This window comes from Falco peregrinus, chromosome 2 (assembly GCF_023634155.1).
Source record: "Falco peregrinus isolate bFalPer1 chromosome 2, bFalPer1.pri, whole genome shotgun sequence".
Lineage (NCBI taxonomy): Eukaryota > Metazoa > Chordata > Aves > Falconiformes > Falconidae > Falco > Falco peregrinus.
This window is the reverse complement of record NC_073722.1, coordinates 3,616,432-3,628,775: the sequence shown is the minus strand read 5'-3', so window position 1 is coordinate 3,628,775 and position 12,344 is coordinate 3,616,432. Positions and strand designations below refer to the sequence as shown.

Here is a 12,344-nt window from a genome sequence, read left to right as displayed (position 1 = left end):
CAACCAGAGAAATCAGTCTGTTGCCAGCCTTTACTCTGTTGTGGCCTGGCAATCCAGAACCAGGGTTTCGAGGGTCAGTTGCTTCTTTTTCTGCTGTGAATACTGCACCAGAGGTGAAAACGCTCACATTTTGTCTCAGACATACCTCGTCAGCTGCCACGGTACCCCAGGGAGGGATTTGCCAGCAGCAGCACAGGCCTGGCACGGGAGCTGCACAGAGTCTTCACACTCCAAGAAAACTGTTATCTATTATGGACGTTCTTATAGAAGATACGAGATACAGGCCTATTAACCATTTACATATTCATAATTTCATCTATAATTCATTTACATTGGTCCCCCTCAGCTTTCCTAACTTGATGCTGTGGGTTCACAATCATGAAATTAAAAATAGTAATAATAAAAAAAAGTATTTTGCAAATTTCCACGTACTATACAGAAACCTGGGCTAACCCACAATGATGGCAGCAGGTGTCAAAGGCCCTTCCCACTGAAAGGCTTCAAATGTGGAGTGAAAAAAACCCAGTATTATTCTCTTCAGTTTCGGTGTGCCAAACCCATGCCACTTCTCCTCTACAAAATACACACGAAGACAACAGATAACCAAACACAAAACGTATATAAATTAGAATTAAAATGGTATACTGAATGGAGGGGGGGGGGGGGGGGGGCGGTGTGTGGGCTAAAAATCAAAACAACAGCTTCTTAACAAGCATTTGTCTTCGTAAGATTTGAGACTTCATCTTCTTCCCACCTTAAATCAAGAAAAAAAGCTCAAATTTTGCCAACAAATCAGGCAGCACATTCTGTAGACCAAAAAACATTGATGATTTCAATCCACAGTTTTAATAGTTGTAAAAGGAATTAGTTTTCAAATTTGACTTGAAACTTAATTTTAGACTGAATTCTCATCTGAATCAGAGAAATAGGATTTTTTATCCAGAAAATGAAGTAAATCTTTATATGGGTTTAATAAGATTTAGTTTTAAAGAACTGTCTATTCCAAAAGCTTCTTTGCAGCTTTTTGTAAAAACCCCTTCATCTTGACAAATTTTCTACAGTTGTTATTTGACCAGCACACAAAGGCTGTCATCTGTAATTATTACTGATACTCTGACAAAAGCACAGCCTATATTTACTTTAAAGTTGAAATCATTATTAGATTATTTCTCAATATGACATATATAATTATACAAGTAAATGCAATTAAAATCTTATTTCAAATTAAAAATCAAGGTGAAGCTTAACAAACACCTTTAAAACACCTCACTATGAATAAGCCTGCTCTTTATACAAAACTGGTATTATTTGGACTCTACCATTAATATGTCTAATGAATATATAAATGTATGTGCATATATTTGTATTATGTACATACACGCTCCTATATCGACAGAACTATATAGGAGAAGGAGGAAGTGGTGACCAAGAAACTTGCTTTCAAATGACAGCAAACCAAATAATCTCACAGCTCTGACAGATTTTTTTCTTCTGTCATTTTTATTCCAGTGATAATTACGTCAATAAACCTGATTCAGCAAATCTGTTGCTCTCTAATTCATTAATTAAAACAATTTACTGCTACCACTGTGATTTTTCAAGGACATCAAAACCACATTCCAAATGAAAACAGCAGAGATCATCAGTTTACAGATTTGCAAAATATGCTTTGCTTTCATGGCCACCTCACAATTAAAACACAACGTAAATGAAAAAGAGCCATTTTCTTTAACATTTCCTTGTGCAAGCACGTCCAGAAGAACACATTTTGTTTAGGGGGACTGAAGAGCAATATTTTTATATCAAACTCAAAATGAGGAGAAAAAAAAAGTGATCAATGAAAAGTTAACCATTTCCAATTAGAAGAAAAAAACAAGACATGAATATTAATATTACAGTAAATTGCAGAGCAATGGTTTTATAGCCCTCATTTTCTCAGCACTCTTCCTGCTCATTAATTTTTGGGTTAAATAACACAACTGACGCACAGAAAACAAAACCAGAAAGGAAGTGAAGAATTTCTTTTGTCCATCCTCTCCCACAAATCAAGAGTGACAGGAACTGCACCAACATTTCAGAATTGTTTTGAAAAATACATTAGGCTATGAAATATTCACATGGTCGCCAGCAATCTCTTTCACTGAGTTATCCTTGGAATGCCATTGTCTCAGCAGCAGCAATACCTAGACAGAACATGTTAGGCACGACAGTCTGAATTCGCCCAAACTCTTTTACCCTTGTGTGTTTAAAAACTTCTGCTCATTCTCATTACGCTTCCTCTAGGCCTCCAGCTGGCTGGTATTTTCCTCAAAACGTAGTCCCCAAACCAGTCAGAGACGCAGTATTTCTGTCTGAGCACTGCTGAATGCAGTAGTATTATTTCACTAGCACCGTACACAGACAACTGATAAGGTTATAGAAGAAACCCTCACATAGTACAGTGTCCTGGTTTTGCCTGGGATAGAGTTAATTTTCTCCCTAGTAGCTGGTACAGTGCTGTGCTTTGGATTTAGTATAAGAATAATGTCGATAACGCACCGATGGTTTAGCTGTTGCTAAGTAGTGCCTACTCTAAGTCCAGGACTCTTCAGTTTCCCATGCCCTGCCAGTGAGCAGGGGCACAAGAAGCCGGGAGGGGATACAGCCAGCACATCTGCCCCGACCAGCCAAAAGGATATTCCACACTGTAGAACATCATGCTCAGTATATAATGGGGGTGGGGGTGGCCAAGAGGTACCGATCGCTGCTTGGAGACTGGCTGGGCATCGGTAAGTGGTTGGTAAGCGCTTGTATTGTGCATCACCTTTCTTGGGCTTTATTCCTCTCTTATTGTTGTCTCTCTTTCCACTACATTATTATTACCATTATATTTTATTTCAATTATTAAACTGTTCTTATCTCAACCCACAGGTTTTACTTTTTTTCCAGGTCTCCTCCCCACCCGGCCAGTGTGTGTGTCTGTGCACGGGAGAGGCCCGTGTGGTACTTAGTTTGCACACCCCAACCCCACCCTTGACAAATAACTATGAAAACAACAAAAAAAAATAATGAACTTCAGCTAACGGCTGCCCAGGAGCAACGCAGATACATCTCCCGGACATGCAGGACAGGGGGTAGGGAAGCCAAAGCTCAGCCATTGCAGAGGAAGAGCAACACGTTCGGTACCACTTACACAAGCTGGGCATACCTAAATCCAGAGGACCAGACAGGAGGCATCCACAGCTGCCGGCAGAGCTGACCAACGTCACTGAAAGGCCGCTCTGTGCTTCCTTCAAAGCAACGGAGGAAGGTTCCTGATGACTTTTTAGAAGATAAAGGTCATGTTACCCTTCAAGAAGGGCAAGGAGTATATGGGAAAGTAGAGGCGGTCAGCCTCACCCCACTCTCCCAGGGAAAATTATGGAACAAATACTGCAGCAGTTATCCTTGGTGTGCCTGGATAGGCCTCTGGGAAAAGAAAGCGAATGAGAACAGCTAACGTGTATTTACCGAAGGCAAATTATACCCGAACTACCCGACTGATTTCTATGAACAGGTAATTGTCTCAGCAGATGAAGAGAGCACAGCGGATGCCGTTTTCCTTGACTTTAGCAAGGCTTTCAACATGGTCTCCCACAGTACCCTGGTACCCAAGCTGGAGAGAGGGAGAGACCAGCTGGGTGAGCTACGAAGTGCAGTTTGTGGGACACGGGTTGTATGAAGAGGCTGAAAGAACAGTGTTTCGTAGCGTGAAGACCAACTGTTGGCCAATATTCATGGAATTCCTCAGGGCTAATATTGGGGCTGATGCTGGTTTATGTCTGTACTACATTTAACATATTGAGAATGAATAGGATGGAATGTGCCCCCGGCAAGCCTGTGGATCACACCAAGCTGGAGAGAGTCATCAAGACACTGCAGGGCAGGATTGCCTTTCAAAGGCATCTCAACAGGCTGTTAAGAATTGGCTGAAAAAACCCTCATGAATTCCAAAGGCAGAATAACCCCATCTAACACGACTAGCTGGGAGTCCAACGGAAAGCAGCTTTGTAGTAAAGGACCTGAGGAGTCAACGTGGACAACAACTTCCAGCAGTGTGCTCTTTCAACAGTATGCCCTAACCACATACTGGTTTGTATTCAGAAGAGTGGAGCCAGCATACCCTGGGAAGTGATTAGTCCCTTTTATTCAGCATTTGAAGACCGCATCTGGAGTACAACGTTCCGTTTGGAGCTTGCCAGCACTCACACAGCACTGACAAACTGGAATGAATCCAGCGGAGGCTGACCGTGATGGTTGGACTGCTGAAACACACAACTCAAGCTGAAGCTGAGTGAGTCTGGAAAAGGCAAAAGGTGGAAATCTAAGTTTGGTCTTCTGCTACCCAAGGCAGAAGTCATCACTGAAACAAGGGAAACCAACTAGATATAAAGGGGAAAAAAAATTCACAATGAAGTTGATTAAGCACCGGTACAGTTGCCCAGAGATGATGTGGAAACTCTCTTCTTGTAAATTTTCAAGACCCAGCTGAAAAAGGCCTTGAGCAATCTCACCTAAATTAACGTTAGTCCAGCTCTAAGCAGAGTTGAACCACATGACCTTAAAAGGTCTCTTCTAAGATGAATTATTCTATCATTTTCTAAAGGACTGTGATTCAGCCACTTGTTTTTCTCACATTTGGGAAATTTGATTATTTTCACTTAAATGTAGGTCTTCGCACTTCTATTTACTGGACATTTTTTCATGTGGAATTATTTCTCCAGCTTTCGTTCTGTCCTACAAAGCACATGTCATTCTTTCCAAGTTACAACATTCTATTTGCATTATCCAAGTCATTAAGAAAATCATGACACACTATGAGGAGTATTATTTGATTCAACTTGCTAGTTCATTAAATTCTGGAAAAAATCCATAAAGAATGATTATTAGTAAGTTGTACGTTTACCTTGCAAAAACCAACCTAGACCCTCTGTCTCTATTTATGAGTGTGCCAGGGGCAAGGCAGTGTCAGAAACCTTACTAATATCGAAGTACCTATTACTGTTAGCATCTGCTCCTTTTTCCTTATCAAGGAGTGGCTTACACTATCACAGAAAGAAATAATTATAGCTTGACAAGACTCATTTAGTACAAACACATGCTTATTGTCATAAAGCGTAAACCTTTTACATTTATTTTTTTTTTTAAGATGTTTCCTGTCTAACTGATTAGGCAGGTTCTTCCTCCTCTTTGTCTCTTCTGAAGTTGTTCTTCTTGGTTCTTCCTTCCAGAACCATATCCATCAACACGGACTTCTCAGACACGAGTCATAAAATGCCCAGAGGCTGTAGACACTCTATACATGCAGGACAAATTTTATTTACCGAAGTAATCTCTAAGCTTTTAATAGTATAAATGTAAGCTCTGTGATCAGTTACTCAGTTAGAAAATGCTGAAAACCAAACCAACCAGATGAAAACGTATCAACAATATATTACCAGTCTTCCTTCACTGTTAAGTGATAAATCAACCCACTCTTTTCCCTTTTCTTAGCATTCATGTTTCTGTACAGCTCTTCACTTTTTTGCTGATTACATCTCAACTTTATTTGTACGCCTTGACCTTCCCAATTACATCTCTGTAAGCTCCTCAGAAATTTGACCTTCCCTGCATTTTCTGCATGGTTCTTTCTTGAAATTCAGATCTCTGGAGAAATCCTAAGCTATTACAGCTGGTCTTTAAACAACTCTTTCACCAATCCTTAACGTTAGAAGGATTTATAGGCTTAACAGCCAAGAGTGAATTCTCTGAAATTTTCTTCTTGAGATTTGTTTTTCTTTACATATCCCAATCCTAATTTTATTGCTGTCAGCTGTTGTTAAGCCTACAGCTCCTGTGCATCAGAAGATTTGTTAAAGTGTTTCCAAAGAGCTTCATCCTCTGGCCAGATGTTCTGTACCAGACTCCTATCATGAAAACATCATTAAGATGGCCCTTTGCAATCTCATGCCTTTTCTCAACAGCAAGTTCAGTGACATTTAAAACTCTGAAATCCAGGAGATCTCAAAAAGTTACTGGAAAAAGCTCAGCCCAGCTGTTCCTTCCTTGGCTACCATTAGCCAAAGGAAACATCAACATGTTTTCTATTTCATCAACAGTGAACGCTAACAAGATTTATTAAAACATATCCACTGAACTACAATCATAACATAACAAAATCTGAAAACTGGCATAACTACAGAAAACTTGTGATAATACTGCAGAAAACCAGAGATGCCTACTTTCATGTAGGGATTTCTGTTCCACATGTCTGTAACCAAAGAAAAATTCATATGCCTTTTTAGATACTAAATACTATTTCAGAGCTGACTTCTGTCAACAATAAAACAAGACTGATTTCCTGGTCATGAAATTTCTCAGCAGCAAAGCAGGATTTAAGAGATATTGGCATGCTTAATGAAGGGTAGATAATTGCTAGATGGAATACTGGGGGAAAGAATGAAGCAGCTGTAAATGGTGGTATGGCACTAAGATGAACATTAATTCATCAGCTATGTGGCTGGTTTTGATCAGTAGGCTCAGCATTTGGCTAGCAGGTATCAAGCAGCTCCTACTCAGTAGAGCTCATCTAAGTCAAGTTTCGCCTTAGCATAAAGAAGGATGTTAAACAGGTGAGAATGCGTAACACTGCTTCCTGAAGGATGTGCATTATTTAAGAATGCAGAGTTCAAGTATACGATATACTGGGTTAGAGAGAACAGATTTAAAATGTCTTGACAAGTATCTTACCAACGTATTTCTTGGTTTTCAGAGATCTGAATGCCAGTAAATTCACCATTCTGGAAGCACAAGAGAGTATTAGGTTCACAAGAATGCTATCTTCAAAAACCGTCTGAAGTTGGAGAGGAAGCAAGCAGGTGCCCACACAGCTGATAAAGCGGTATTTTCTCTTTACAGAAATTCTCAGCAATGAACATTCTACCAGCAAGATCTACTTTTCTGTACCTGTGAAAAATGGGTTCAAGTTTCAAATCATTTATCTAACCAATTCAGAACAACTGCCTGAGGCCATGAGCTCATACTCCTCTCCCCCTTTCTTTTTATTTTGCTACATCCTGATCACCTCCGGTCTCGTAACAAACCCCCATCAGTGCAGAACTTTCACCAAGAAAATAACCCCCCACATTTAGTGCCCCCAGAACTCTTTTCTGTACACCCAGCCAGTCTTTGTGGCTGAGTGGAGTCACCTACAGGCACACATCTATCCAGAGCGCCCAACTCTGTTCCAGAAGCACTGGTGACACTGCTTCCAAAGGGACAGAATGGGGCATGGACTTGCTTCAGTCTTAAAACGAGTGACTTTCAAGTCACAGTCATTGCCACAGCCTGAATTTCAGGCCGGCACAAAAAGTGCACACAAAACTGGTTACATAACATTACAATAAAGAAATAAATTTATTTATATATATTATAAATGTAATAAATAAAAGGAGCTGGCCTTCAAGAATAACTTACTCAATTAACTTTGACGTTTTACTTACTAGCTTTCTGATGTCTCATGAAGGCAGGGATTGAAGTTTACTGAATTTAAAAATAGTTTAAATAAGTAAGTAGATTCTAAGATACCTTAAAAATATATTGACCCTTTAAGCTGAGGTGCCATCTGAAGCCCAACTACAATTTCTAGCTCATACTCTGCTGGAATATTTATTAAGTTTAAAAAACAAGCTTTAGCAATCTCAGAACTTAACAACACAAAGTTAGTAGCAAGCATGTAAAAGACAGGTTGTTTGCGTTTCAAAGTCACAACTCCTAGAACAATTACATAAATTTCTCGATGCAGTGCTTATGAAATAATTTGCAATGAGAATGGAGAAGAAAACCTGAAGAAACACATGCACGCTCAGTGTGCTCCAACTGATACATCATACTGTACGTGACACTGGTAGGTTGCCCAGACTAACAGATGCAGGTCCTCCTTCAGGGAGGCTGACGTGACAAATCTCTCGGAATACGATGCCAAGAGTCATATATGGAACGTGAATGAGCTCAAAGAAAAGTCTTTCTCTTCAGAATGATTTACTGAGCAGTAACCTAAACTTTGACATGAGGATACATATACAAATCCTATGTTTGATAAATAGTTTGTTTTCTAAAAGAAAAAAAATAACAAACTACTTAAATTTTTTTTAAAAAAACAGCTGGTATTCATGGTATGTTATTAGTATATTTTAAATTTTGCAACTTAATCATGTGCAACATTATTTGTTTAAAGAAACTTGTAAACCTTCCAATATTATTCACAAATTTAGGTTGCTTTTGTAGGACCTTAGAAACATAATGTTGAGACCTCAACAAATAAAAGTTAGTATCTTCAACAAACTGTTCCCACTCATTCATTGTAATTGTGCAACAGAAGCTTGAGTTTTGCCTTCCTGAGGGATATGCAATCCACAACTATTTCAGAAGAGCAATACACACAACGGTTACAAGGAAGGAGAGGAAATGTTCTAGATGCCAAGCTTTTCTTCTCGCCTAACTGGCGAGGAAGAAAACCCTAAGTACATTCAACAGATCCTGAGTTCATAAACCTGCAGGGTAAGTCACAGTTCTCATCACTGTGAATAGTCCCATTAACTCCAATCAGGTCTGCTTATGGTAATGGACTATTTAAACAGTGAATAGTTTTACCGGGCGAACAGTGAGATTGCTCAAGAACTGAGGCCTTCAGGTGAGGAAAGCATCATCTGGTGGTGTGTTTTGCTCATCGTAACTTCCAACTCCTTATCTACCTTAGAGGTAAACACGCTGCACAGAAATGCATTTACCTGTACAACGGTTCCATCAAACTGCAGGAGGCTTTCACCCACAGCAAAGGGGGAGTCAGTGCAGAGGACTCGTCATAACTGGTAATTTTGGTTTCAAAGCTTTATCAGATTTGTCAGATTTTAACAGTATACTGGCACAGCTATTAACTTCAGGCCATTAATTAACAAAACTCACACCTGCAGTTTGGTCCTTTGATTAGAGTACCTGTACCTGCCAGGATGATATGGCTTCCCTGGCTTTAAATTATATTTTCTGTTCTACTGTGAGCATTTAACATGCTGAATTCCAATGTGTATAAAATCATTTCTCAGTCAAATCGTCCATGTTCAGTGGAAACAAAAACGCCGAGAAAAATACCAAAGAAGATTAAGCTTTCCACCACTTCCATAACATATCCACTGAAACAGTGACCCATGACATGGTCTGAGTTATATATGTTTCATAACCCTAGGGGACTCTCAAGCCATCAAAATTTCATTAACCGCACAGCGGTCCCAGTACCTACTTAAGCTGGACTGCTGGCCTCCCTATCAATAGATAAATCAACTGTAATCCTTTTTAGTGACTAAACTCTTCTTTGAAGTTGTATCAAACATCAGACATTCCTTGCATAATTTTAACCAGCACAGAGTAATGTCTTTTCTAACAAATTCACAATCTTCTCTCACATGAAAAAAATAAAACAAAACTCTAAGCTCGTGGAGGAGGTTTTGGCATACCATAATCAGACATTTTGCTTTTTTAAAAATTGTGAATATCAAGTTTATAAAAAAGTATACTAAACCTAGCGTACTACTGAAGCAGTCACCTGTTTGGAGGTGACTTTCCCATAAGGAAATTGCGTGTGTGCGTGCATGTATATATACATCTGTATTTTCAGTATTTTCATATTAATGTAGGGTTTTAAAAAAGCCTAGTATCTGTTTCATCACAGACCTTTCAAAAGGAAAATCACAGGACTGCTCAACAACTTACTCTAGACTGCAAAGCTGCCATCAAGAGTCATCCAACAGAAACTCCCACCGCTAAAAGGAAATAGGCAAGTATTCCTGTCCTCCTCTTTCAAAACGTGCCTCTGACTCAAAACAAGTTTTCCAAGCATGAGACAAGACCCCTGCGAACACTGAGAGCTGTCTCCTCAGGTACCACGCAGCGTTAAGTCCAACATAAAAAAGGAGGATCCCATCTGCGACATTCGTCTTGCACAGGCATCTTCAGTTAGAATCAGCCACCGGAGGAAAGACAACAAGTATGAATAATACCAAAATACAGCTTTGGTTTTGTCTTCTCAAACAGAAGTTAAAATAATAAATAGATAGGACTAAACCCTATTGCTTGTAGTTTAAAATAAAAGTGCAGGGTTTGTTGGGTTGTTTGTTTTTTTGTTGTTTTTTGGGGGCAGGGCTGGTTTTTTTCAAGGATTACCATACATACACACCCGCATTGATGTTTCTCACAACGTGTAACAGCTATCACCAGAGTATAGAAATAAAATGGCTCTGACTTTTGTACAGCCGAGCAAGAGAGATTTATTAATAAAATGACGTGTAGACTTGCAGGCAACAGCCATCAGTAATTTTCATCTTTACTCATTTTTCTTTATTCTTTTCTTGCATTTGTCATATAGGAAGTCATGAAGTTAATAGAACAATCATTTTAATTTTAGTAAAGCTGAAAATCTTCTGCAAATAAAAAGAAGTTAAAGATAAAGTGTTTTCTAAGATTTGTGCATTTAGCATTTAACACCACATCAGGTTCTGTTCCTAACCTCAAGAGGAGGAAAAAAAACCTGAAAAGCTTCAAAAATGAATCACTGAATTGTATTAACCTCTTTTCATTTAAACACTAAGCCTAAATATACAATGGTCATACCCCACCATCCTACAAAGGTGATGTTCAGATTTTATTTTATTTTTTTCCACAATTTTAATTGCACAGTAATCCAGTCCCACAGGCACATCAAAGGCCACATGTCCCTCTTCACCACAATTCCAATTGCTTTCATCAACTATGAAGTTTTAAGCACGATCAGATTTGTTTTCCAATCACATACACCCTGTTAATAAGCTATTATTTGCGTTCATTCATCCATTCTACAATTCTACAACTTCTCCAAGACGTCTTGAAGAAAAGTTTAGAAAGAAACCTTTGATTTCAGGCTGCCCTTGGGGATCAACTTTATCACCACTTAGCTGCTCCCCAAAGGGTAACAGGTGACATGGCCTGAGAGAAAACAGAGTTAATCTTTTTTGTGATTAAACTCTTTCACAATTACAGCTAAAACATCACATCAAAAGCTTGCATTAGTTAGGACTGATATTGAATATTGACTTTTCTGGGAAGAGGAAGAAAAAAAAAGGGTAAGTAATTCAAGGCCATTCCTTTAATGATTTAAAATTATTGAGTGTCAACCAAAACAGCAAATAAAACATTGATTTATATATGGGCATATGCATAAGAACTTACCATTTTCACTGTCGGACTTGTTTTCGTGTTCGGTATCAGTCAGAGTGAGGGCTGAGTTGGAACGGCTCGACAGACAGGAACTGCGCCCCGATTTGACCCCCCTGCCCCAAAGTCTCATGGCATGCTCTGGAGACATCACTCCTTCATTTTCAGTATCAGCATCTGACCCTGCACTGATAGAGTAACCTCTGTGGGGGAGCCCCATTTCCGCACAAAATGTCAGTCCTCGGCGCGTTGCTGGTTCACAAACTCCTAACTGCCTTAGGGTAAAATTCTGTCCTGATTAGGGGAAAAAACAGATAACAAAAAGGTGAGATTTCTTTATTTGTTTGGTTGTTGTTTTTTTTTTTTTTAAAAAAAAAAAAAGAACCTAAAAGTAAAAACTCTTTACAAAGAGTATAATTATCTCAGGTATCGCACAACGTGTTTTGTCAAAACTCTGCAGGTTTTACAATCAAATGGATTCTTTTGTCTCTAGCTCTCTGTGGTGCCCCTTTCATTCATACTACACCTTAGCACTATTTTGTCAACTGCTTAAACACATCAAAAATGCTCCTGGGGTGGAAAGAAACAGAACAGAACTTGCAAACTAAGAAAAGCCAATTCAGCACATGAAAGGATTAAAAATAAATGACAATTTTGGGGTGGGTTTGTTTTTTTTTTTTAGGTTTTCAAAGTGTGAAAGCAGTAACAAGGTGTTTGTCAGACTTTTTTTTTTTCCCCCCCGCCCACCCTGGTTAGAGGCCAAAGCAACAGGCTGTTTTCCCCATACAGATGTCACCTAGCGTGGCAGTGGAAAAACTAAATGGGAACCAAACTCACTTGGTTTTTATTGGATCTCTCTGGCCTACTTTAATACACACATATAACCAAACACCACCCGTTACCTGCAAGGATTACACTGAAGTTGTTATTTTTCACGCCTCCATATTTTCAGAAACATTTTAGGCTTTTACAGCTGAAGCAGAGACTGTGCATTTTAAACAGACTTTTAGCCTCTGTTTTGGGGCACAGCAAGAGACAGAAGTGAATCCCAAATGATTGTATTAATAAATTAGGTGCAATAAACTCATGACACTTCAATAACTTAA

At 39.1% G+C, this 12,344-nt stretch overlaps 1 protein-coding gene across 7 annotated transcripts in view; it reads right to left on the bottom strand.

Annotated features, from left to right (window-relative positions):
* TENM3 (teneurin transmembrane protein 3) overlaps nt 1-12,344 on the bottom strand; it is a 323,405-nt gene that overhangs the window by 296,881 nt on the left and 14,180 nt on the right. For all 7 annotated transcript variants that reach the window (XM_055796254.1, XM_027777400.2, XM_055796255.1 and 4 more), the window contains exon 2: nt 11,254-11,532. In XM_055796254.1, the coding sequence (XP_055652229.1) occupies nt 11,254-11,532 (279 nt within the window). The remainder of the gene's footprint in view (nt 1-11,253; nt 11,533-12,344) is intronic.